Source organism: Strix aluco, chromosome 5 (assembly GCF_031877795.1).
Source record: "Strix aluco isolate bStrAlu1 chromosome 5, bStrAlu1.hap1, whole genome shotgun sequence".
In the NCBI taxonomy this organism is placed as follows: domain Eukaryota; kingdom Metazoa; phylum Chordata; class Aves; order Strigiformes; family Strigidae; genus Strix; species Strix aluco.
The window spans coordinates 73,021,047-73,031,197 of NC_133935.1; the positions used below are offsets into that span (position 1 = coordinate 73,021,047).

The window sequence follows — 10,151 nt, forward strand, 5'->3', positions numbered from 1 at the left end:
GGCCTGAGTCCTTTCCTTAGTCTATTAAGCTGCAAAAAATGTAATAGTCTCCAACCCTTCTGAGTCCGCTTAAGGGAAAGCTTACCCTAAGCAAACAAGAAAGACTCTTGCTGGAAAGTATTTTTTGCCTGTCCTACAAGCTTATTATGGAAGTGCTTTTTTTTTAATGCATCAACCCTGAAATTGGATTTTCCAGAGCCAAAGAAAACTCATAAATTCCCATTTGTAATCTAAATTTGGGCCTCAGTTCAGCAGACCATTTAACTTTTGGGTGCTATGCTGAACAGACAGGACAAATGCTTTCCTGACTCACAATCAGAAAGCTGATCATTTAATAGGTCTTACAACTGGCAGAAACAGTTCTCCTGCCTAAACTTCAAAACAGCATAAAGGAACTTTATCAAACAACAACGGCAGCAATGCATGAGCTACTGATGAATGCAGATCAGTATCAGTTTGTGTCATTAATGGGATCCCCTTCATACTTTTGTATCTTCCATTGGTTTTTCATACACCTTGGACTCCGAAGAATGACATAGGATCCACTGTATTTACATCTATTTTAGCAAATTTTATGAGTATCAATAAAAATTCCTGTTTGGCAACCAGGTGAGTACAGGATTAAAAAGCTTGACTGAGGAAATGACAGCTACTGTCCCTCCCTGCTGTCCCAAATCAGACACCAGTGACAACAAACTGAATTACCTGTCACTCACCATTTGTCCAGAACTCAAGCAAATACTGAATTAAATGCAACCAAAATACAGTGGGTACTAAACCCTATTTCTCTTGCTACAGAGGCCATCAGCAGCATTAGGAAACACTCTGAAGTGTCATTGCTGGCAGAACAGAAGACCAGTGGGACAACTCCTATTGTAAAATACTCAGAGTACACCAGGAACCACATGCTGGTTATGTTGGGCGATCAGGCCTTGAAAGCAAGCAACGTGTTGGAACAGCTCAAGATGATCAAGAGCCCCAACATACAAAACTTGAGTGAAAAGGTAGGCACTGTTAATTTTAAATAGGAGCTAAACAAAAATCTCTTTTTTGATGTTGCTAGTAGGTTTTATTTTAAGAGTGCTTACATGCATTTTTAAATCTAGAAAAAGACACGTCCCTCGCACAGACGTGCAGTCACGTCAGAAACAGCTGCACTTCTCAGCTGTGATTACTACCACCCTTCTGCAAGCCATTGCTCCCAGGGCAGACCCAGCACAAGGAACTGTTTAAGCACTCTCTAGTCTCAAGAGGACATCGGTGTAAATGCAGAAAGATTAACCCCAACCTCCTCCATCAGTAACTTAAACTAAGCTGAGCAACTTTGCTCTGGAGTGGATGGGGAGTGCTCACATATCCTTTTCATTAGCCATAGGAGAGGAAGGGATTTCTGTCCTTCTGCAGGACAGCAATGAATACCTTATAGCACCTTCAGCCAGCCCTGCCAGATCTGAAGAGATCATCCATCTAGGCCTTTAGTCTCAACATCTGTGTCAAACTATATGGAGGGCTAGACATGGTACCATGTGGTGTGAGAGGTGATCTAGATCCTTTAGAACGAGCCATTGACCCAGGGGCTGGATATGGCCAGGGGAAAGTTTCAACCTTTTTTGCCTCAGAGGAGTGAAGCAAGGGTCTTACTGCAACACATGGAGCCCAGCAAATGTTCAGAGCCATGGGTTGCTGTTGTGTCCTTCAAGTCAGGGGAGGGGGATCTGTAACTGGCAGTGACACCCATCTTTGGAGAGACCAGACCACCATCTCTTCAGGGAAACCCCATCCTATGTTCAATGTTCATATGATATCAAACATCTTCCTTCCCCCAGGAGTGTATCTCAGGCCCCCAGAGGAGTCCTGACATAAGCATCTTCCTTACTGCAGATCTGTGGTGCGCCAGGAGACCAGCCCTGTGTCACAGCAGCCTGTGGAGGAGCTTTGTGCCGGGACACTCACGGACTCAGGCAGTGTGGTGGCCCAAACTGCAGCGGAGCTCTTCCTGTCTCCACTGATGCCTTCAGGAAAGCTGAGGAGACTGCTGTGTTGCTAAATAACTTCACTACTCATCCACAGGAACCTGAGAATCAGGTGCTGTATATCAGGTGCTGTATATCAAACCTACATTTGTTCAGTGAAATGGATAGAGGATGATATCTGGGAAGTCACAAATCTACAAAAACTCACCTGCTCCTTGGAAAAAGAGCAGTGACCTAGTGATGGTCCCAACATCATAGATCTATCATGGTTCAGTACCAGGAGTATTAGGTGCCAGTCCCACCAAGAGACTGTGGCTCTAGCTACGCCTTCCTCTTCCTCACAGCTGCCAAGATCTCACAGGTCATGGTGCCCTGTACCTATGGAAGTTGGTGGCATCAGGCTAGTATTGTCTATATTTTTATTGGGAAAGATCCAAATGGCACCATTTGTCAGTAGCCCTAGTATGATCCATGCTTATTGCAGTGGGATTACTGCTGTGCATAGTGTTAAGCTGTATTTATATAACTTCATATTACTCTTATGTTTGCCATTAAATAATTTCTGCAACTAATTTCAAGATAAAGCTTTTCTGCCCCCAGTGATGTTTAGAAGGGTATCAAGTAGTCAGCTGTACTGCACAGTAGCAGTGAAAAATAACTCGAGCAAAGTGTGGCCAATGCAACATGTGCCAAGGAAACAAAACGGACAAATCCCAAAACACCAGTAAAGACAGTTTGTTCTTATTAACAGAGATGATGCCTGTTGCAGTTAAAGGCAAAACACATTTTCCAACAGAAATGTCATTCTGTCATTCTGCCGTGGCTTTGTCCTGTCCCTGCAGGGCGCCTGGGCATCCATTTCCTCTTTTTAAAATGCACATGACACTGCATCACAGCATCACAGCTAACGGCTTTAGAAATGAGCAACCCGGGCACATGCCTGGGGCCCCAGGACACAGAGAGGCAGCAGCAAAAGGCATCTGCCAAAGTGGTCAGCACCAGGCTCTCTGAGTGCCTTTGGTGCTCACAAGCCTCAGGCAGCTCTGTGATAATATGAGTGAACTATTTTGAGATGTTTCAGAAGTAAAAACATCACAATTTTTCTTGTTGCTTGGGGAAACAGTGAATCTCTTCCCTCTGTAGATCCCAGAGAAGTGGTACCTGTGCATTTCCTTAGGGCAAAGCATAGCCCCCATCAAAACAAAACACTGTTGGAATTCGATGATTAATCTAAAGTTCTATGTTAAATTATCAAGAATACTAATTTAATGGCAAAATGTAACTTTTAAAGACAAGCCTTAAACTCTACTTTCCCTATTTGTGTCCTCTTAAGTGTATTAACAGTAAGTCCAATGTGAAAGGCAAATGAAATTATGTGCCTTTTCTGTACTGAATCTGATTACTGACATGCTGCAGTACTGCAATAGAATATAACAGTCAGCACCTTCTTTCAGAAACAGAAGGGGCTGTGGTTTAGCAGTGGTTGCAGAGAGAAAAAAATGCTTGATTTAGGCTTTTTCTGAGGCCAGATGAAGGCTGTGATGTAGCAGCTTCTGGAGTTCTCCAAAGGGGTCTCCTACTACTTTTCAAAGCCACATCAAGTGATTCCAGCTGAGGCTTGGATCAAAATTATTTATGTCTCAGAGCTCAGCTTGCCAAGCAATGATAGATAACCTCCAGAAAATGGCACTGCTATTTCTAATCATATTTCCAGGTTGAAAACATTAGAAAAATGGCAGAAGACAGCAAGTTGGAAGGCTCACAATTTACTGGGGAACTGGAGAGGGCTAAGAATCAAATTGAAGTTGACAGAGAGATCACCAAGGAGTTCATCCAAAAAGTGAAAGACTTCTTATTAGGTAAATATGCAAAGTTCTTTTTGGCTAATTTTTAATTCCAATATACTATAGCATAATAGATGGCCAGAAAATGATCTAGCTGTATACACATGAAATTTCTTGTCTATCTCCTGACCTGTGAAATCTTTTGCAATCCCTTTTTTTCTAGTGCTTCTTTCTCCCAGGTGACAGTAGTTTGTATTAATTTTCCAATAGATGTTACATTCTGATTGTCATCTTTTATTACTATATTTAATTTGAAGCATGCAAATAATCTCCTTAGTTCCTGGTTTATCTGAGCAAAGGACTACTAAAATAATTTCTTACAATATATAATGGCCAGGCATGTCCAATGCATGCTCAGATTGTTATTCCACCCCCTTCTTCCAGGCCCATAAATAGAGGCTCTCTGTAGGGAGCGTGGGAATTAGGACACATACCACTCTATCGTCTCCATAAAGCTGTATATAACTCGAGGAATCAAAGGATTCTGGTAGAACTTCACAGCTCTCATAAAAAAATAACAAAACAACCATATATACCCTAAAACTTTTTCCACCCTCACGACTGCAGAAAAATGCTGTAAGAAATGGACTCTGGTTTTTTACCAGATGCACATCAAGGGAGTTCAAATGTGGTAGGATTTTTTTTTAATCTCTTGAATGTAATGGATCTCCTAAGTTTCTAAGGATTGCATGTTGGCAGTCCTTTGGCATTCATACCTCTACATCCAAATGTGAGCAAAGGCAGAAGACAGACGACTTCTTCTGTTCAGGAACATTTAAGTTATTTTATTGAATTAAAAGAAAAACTTCATTTAAGTCCTTAAGATTCTCAGATTTTTATTTGATAGCAATTGAAAATTCCACCTTTGGCTCTTCTTTTATGTTTCTTAGTAGACATACAGCATTTACTAACAATTACAAAAGCATTTTTTCATGAATTTTTTGTTTTGTAAATTGAAGTTTAAGAACAGTAACAGCGGAGATGCATATAGTTACATTAAATCTGCTGTACTCTACATTGATGTAAATGGTAATTTTAGAGGAATATATTTCTGTAGAAAATAGCTCTCAGGAATGCACTACTGTTTGCACAGTAAATGTCTTCTATTTAATTCTTGGTGAGATACTTTGAAGCACTAGCACAAACAGTTAATATGTTTCAACTGTTTTATCACCCAAGGTCTTGTCTATAAAGGGGAGTGAGCAGAAAACAGAAGTGATGATGAGACTTCACAAGCCTCATTGACTAACTCTGTGCGCCTTGCCTCTTAGCAAAGGACTAGGAAGGGCTCATTTGTAAGGGGAGTTGTCAAAATACATTTTTTTCTACTGTAAATTCCATCCTATCTAGGTCTGACCCAAGTTCCCTTTGTAGCTTATCCTTTCTCATTAACCAGTGAAGGAACCACTTTCTCAATCCTGTGGCGACTGCAGGGAAGGGATTACACCCACCAGCCAGCTTGGAAAGCTCCATTCACACCCCAGTCTCTCCAGCACCTCTTTGATCTGGAGGCCAAGGAAGAAATGGGCTCTGACACATCTAGCTGTGCCGTGCACTGATTTAAAACCTTCTGTGGGCTCAGTTCTACATCAGAATTTTAATAACCCAGTTCAAAGTGGGTTCAAATCCTCATTTTAGCCAGTTCTGACAACACTAACAGCAGTACCTGGAAGCATAATATTAAATTACAAAATGCTGGAGATAATTCTCTTACCCCCTTGCTGTGCCTGTCAGCTTTATTCTCCTACATAACTCAAAGGGTAGGCAGCCATAATGATCATTTACATTTCACTGGGAGGAAAGAGCTGCTACAGGATACCCTCAGCTCCATTTCTGTTGCAGATGAGAGTGTGCCTCCAGAAGACATTGAGAAGGTGGCAAATTACGTTCTGCAAATAAACCTTTCCATGACTCCACAAGAGCTCACAGGCATGTTTGGCAAAATCAGGAGCATTATGAACCACTGTGAGAAGTACAAACTGAATGCAAATGAAAGAAACAGAAAAAGGGAGGAAGTTCAGATGCTGCTGGTGGAGGCACAAGATGCCAGGTGAGTAGGGTATTCTCATATTGATGTGCCAACTCCAGCTGGGGTTGCACTGTGCGTGGTAGGACTGCTCCATACCCCAGGCAGTATCTTAGAAATATTGGAGGGAAAGTTCAGATGACAGCAAATTTCAGCTTGCCATTTCCACAGGGCCTCTCCAGCAGGAACGAGCCACGACCACTTGGGCTGTGGGAGCCAACATGCTGCAAGGAGGCAGCTCCCTCCAGCTCTTGGCTCCTCTGCCTGCTGAGTCAAAGAGGCCAAAGCAGCTACTTACTTCCACGTTGGACCTAGTGGAGCATTACATCTGATTCACTGGGAGGTTTAATTATGGGTGAGAAAGAACCAACAAGAATCGAGGAGGGAGAACCCATGAGTCTTCTATACTAGCAGTGCACCAGCAGACAGCCTGCAGCATCCATTCACCTTTAATACACCAGCTTGTGTGCTCCCCCACCAAGTCCCTTACTGAGGTTTTGCTTTGCCAACTTACAAACCACAACTTTAACGGTTGTTGTTGGACTTGGGGGAACATTTCTGCATGGGAGCATGAGTGCATTTGAAACATGTTCTTGCTCTGCTGTCCACACCATGATACTACATGCACTTCTATTCTTCCATTTCAGCAAAGCAGCTAAAGCTCTTCCACGTGTGGATGAAATTAATAATAAACTAAAAAATGTTGTGAAGTCCCAACGACACTCCAAAAACACCTTCATAAAGTTAAATGAAGAGATACAAGGCATCAGAACACACATCTCACAGGTATCTTGCTGTAAATCTCTTAATTTATTCAGTACATACATTTTAGAAAAAGATACTTGATCTTGAAGTTTCCTTAGTGGAAATTTAAATAAAACCAGAATGTGGTACAGATATGACACCAATTCCATAATGTTTAACGGTCTCTTCTTCTTAATCAGTTGACATTAATCTCCCTCATTAACATGCTGGATGGATGTTGCGTAAGAAACCACAGCCTTCAATTGCTCTGTTTTAGGCTGAGAACCAAGTGAACAAGACGAATGACCAACTAAATGACTTGTCAGCAAAACAGTCTGAGATGGAAAATGAAATTGCCACACTGCAGTCAAAAATGCTGATGAACAAGAATCAAGCTACGAAGGCAAGAGCAGGGGCAGAAACAGCACACAAGCGAGCCCAGAATATTGATAACGTAAGCGTTTGTGACGTGTTAAGGGAAAAAAAATTCCCTCCACGTTTCATAGCATTTTTGATTCAGAAGTGTAATTGTGCTATCCTGCTCTTCTCAAAACTGTTAACATTTTCCTTATGCCATGCAGTGTAAAATGTGACAGGTTAAGAATAATTTCTTTTTTATTTTAAGGCTTCTGGTGTATAACACTTCTGTTTGCTTGAATGAAAGAAAAGATACACATTTCTCTGGCTACTCCGTGACATTTTGTGTATAAGATGCATAGTCACCATGGGCACCAGTAAACATAACAGAACAAATCACAAAACCAGATATTAGAATACGTGAGTGATGGAAGCAGCCTGGCCATTCATCATGTGCCATTCTCCTTCAGAGAAATTGCTGTGGGAATTACTTGGAGGTTTTGGTTGGCTGAGTGTTTTTCAGTAGCTTCAATTTTTGAGAACGCAGCTAAAAATTTGCTAAAATTGTGAGGAAAACCAGGCACCCACAGCACAAGCTTGGAGCATGACCAAGCTTCCAGGTTATAAGAAACCTAGTCAAAATCTAAATTGCAGCCTCAACAGCAACAGATCAGCCAGTAAATATTACTACAGCCAAAAATGTAAAAAAACCTGTTGCTACAGATAAATAATTAAATTTGAATTAAGCCTCATGGCAAAATGAAATTTACAGAAAAGCCCCGTCAAAAGAAGTAAAAACAGTGTAAGCTTTAAAAAGCTTGATCCATGTTTTCTTTACATCCTCGTTCCCCCTTTAGATTGCTCCTCTGGCAGTTAGTTTTAATTGATTTCTATCAGGTTTTGCAAAGCATTGTTCAATGTACACTCATTATAGATTTTTTTTTTTTTTTAAGATTTAAGAAAATGAGAGATTTAAAGTTTGGTTCAGAGAGGATATTCAAAAAAAGTATAAAAATCTCCTTCAGTACACCAGATTAATTATGAGATGCTTTCAAACTGATGAGATGCTTTATTACAGGAATTTGCTGACATTAAAAGAAAGTACACCGTTCTTCAAGAAAAGCTAAAAGCCCAAGGACCTCCAAAAGTAACACTAGAAAAAGTGAAGCAGCTGAAAGAAGAAGCAGAAAAACTGGCTGAAGAGACTGAAAAAAAAATTAAAAGAATAACAGGTGGTGTTCTCACTTCCATAGCGAGCAGTGAAAATTGTGACAGTCATGAACTAAACAGAAGTCCTTGCCCACAGACACTATCAGACTAGGTTCACCTGCAATTGGGTTTAAAACAATTTAGCTGGTGAAAATCCCTCCCTGAAGCTACTCAAACATTTTAAAAGTAGTTGAATTGATTTGGCTTATGTACTTTTTCTGACATAAATTGGTTGCTATAAGCAGAGTTTAAGAAGTGTCCACACGGGGACTTGCAGTGATTTGATTCAGACAGTTTAAAAATAAGACAAGTGCAAAATCTGCATAAAACTTGGCTGCAGATTTAGCTGGAAGCCTTGACTTATTCATTTGCTCTGGGCATTTGGACCTTAAATCTTTCCTCTGCGCTATGTCTTTTCTTATATTACTTGAGTGATGGCTTCTGTTATAGAGCTGCAGGGTAGATCTTTTCCACCAGTCCATACTCATTGCCCTTCAGACATTATCTCTGAGCAATGGCAGAACAAACCAGGTACAAATACTGGCTTGTGGAGACTGAAGCCGACGTGCCCTGGGCCTGTGGGCCCACTGCCAGGAGGCAGAGGGGTCACAGGCAGTGGAGACCGCGGCTGCTCCGGCCATACCAGCACCGGTTCTCCACTGTGTCTTCACACAGACCCTCGGGTAGGTTTAGAGAGTCACCAAAAAGGAAGGGCACATCTCACGTAATTGCACACAGGGAACCTAATTCTGCTTATAGTGAAGGTCTGGGCATTCCCACCGGGATTCCTTGGGCCTAGGATCCTGCCAGGCTCGACATCCGAAAATACCATGTAACATCAGCAAAACTGAAGCAGAAACTCCAATCCAGGAGCAAATTCTGCAGGACAAGATCTGAATAAGTATTTCAAGCATATACCTTGAGGAGCATCAAGAGCATCCCAGTCACTCCAAATGCCCAGATGATAAATGCCTTGGAAACAGGCAGTGAACAATGTGGTTTTGATTCATTAGCAGTATGTTTACACTGGTGTAGCTTCACAGGGACCAGCAGAAAACATTCCTGTAAATAAGGGAGACCTAAGCCCATTGCACCTGAATGTTCTAGGCTTTACACACATCAGTGGACATACTGTTCCTCTGAGTGTTTCCATTTAAACCAACTCCTTTAAGAGATCCGTGTCCTGCCCCACCCCAGCTGATGGACAAAAACACATGCTGAGAAATTAATTTCTTTAAGGCTGTCACATTTCTCTTGCTATCTGGAAGCCAGACTTTTCCCTCCAGTTGCATATATAACATTCCCCATTTGAAATGGGCTTATTGCCTCAAAAACTGCTGGGAAAAGAAATGCTGTTAATCCCTGGATTTTGCTTACACAACAAATATGAGCATCACTGCATGTCTCTACCCTTCCAGATTTGGAGAAGAAGCTTCAGGACCTGAATCAAACCAAACAAGACAAGGCAGAGCAACTGAGACAACTGGAGGAACAAGTGATAGCCATTAAAAATGAAATCACGGAGCAGGAAAGCAAGTATGGAACATGTAAAAGTTAGGGTCTGAACAGACCATCAGGTAAAATGTAACTGAAGTCTCTGTTGCTTACCACCTCCTGAGCTTCCCGGCATGGAGAGCTGTCCTCTGTAAATACAGAAGGTGCCAACAGTACTTTGGCACAGCAAATGATGTAATTTTCTCTTGTTTTTTTGTCCAGTTGAGTTTATATGGAAACAGGAAATACCTTTTAATAAACCAGCTGATTAAGTAATCAAGATGTAGTCTTTGAGGGAGCTCTATAATACACTCCTGTGCCTAGGGCTTCTCGCTGTAAGGGGTTGGAAATGCAAAAGGAGTATTGCTCAGAGAGCTGCAGGTAACTGCCTCAAAGACAGACTCCCAACACCCTGTGTCTTCTACTGAACCCTTCAATAACCTCTGGCTGTGCCACAACCCTGCATGGGGCTGCACAGGCTGGGATGGGGTGCTGCAGATGAAG

The 10,151-nt window shown here is 41.7% G+C and overlaps 1 protein-coding gene across 1 annotated transcript in view; it reads left to right on the forward strand.

The window, feature by feature from the left end:
• The window catches only part of LAMB4 (laminin subunit beta 4), a 42,930-nt gene extending 33,003 nt beyond the window's left edge, over positions 1-9,927 (forward strand). The window contains exons 27-34 of the mRNA XM_074827768.1: positions 799-1,004; positions 1,882-2,085; positions 3,688-3,832; positions 5,660-5,867; positions 6,491-6,629; positions 6,865-7,041; positions 8,023-8,176; positions 9,572-9,927. Coding sequence (XP_074683869.1) covers positions 799-1,004; positions 1,882-2,085; positions 3,688-3,832; positions 5,660-5,867; positions 6,491-6,629; positions 6,865-7,041; positions 8,023-8,176; positions 9,572-9,711 — 1,373 coding nt within the window. The 3' untranslated portion in view covers positions 9,712-9,927. The remainder of the gene's footprint in view (positions 1-798; positions 1,005-1,881; positions 2,086-3,687; positions 3,833-5,659; positions 5,868-6,490; positions 6,630-6,864; positions 7,042-8,022; positions 8,177-9,571) is intronic.
• Positions 9,928-10,151: the final 224 nt, after the last annotated feature.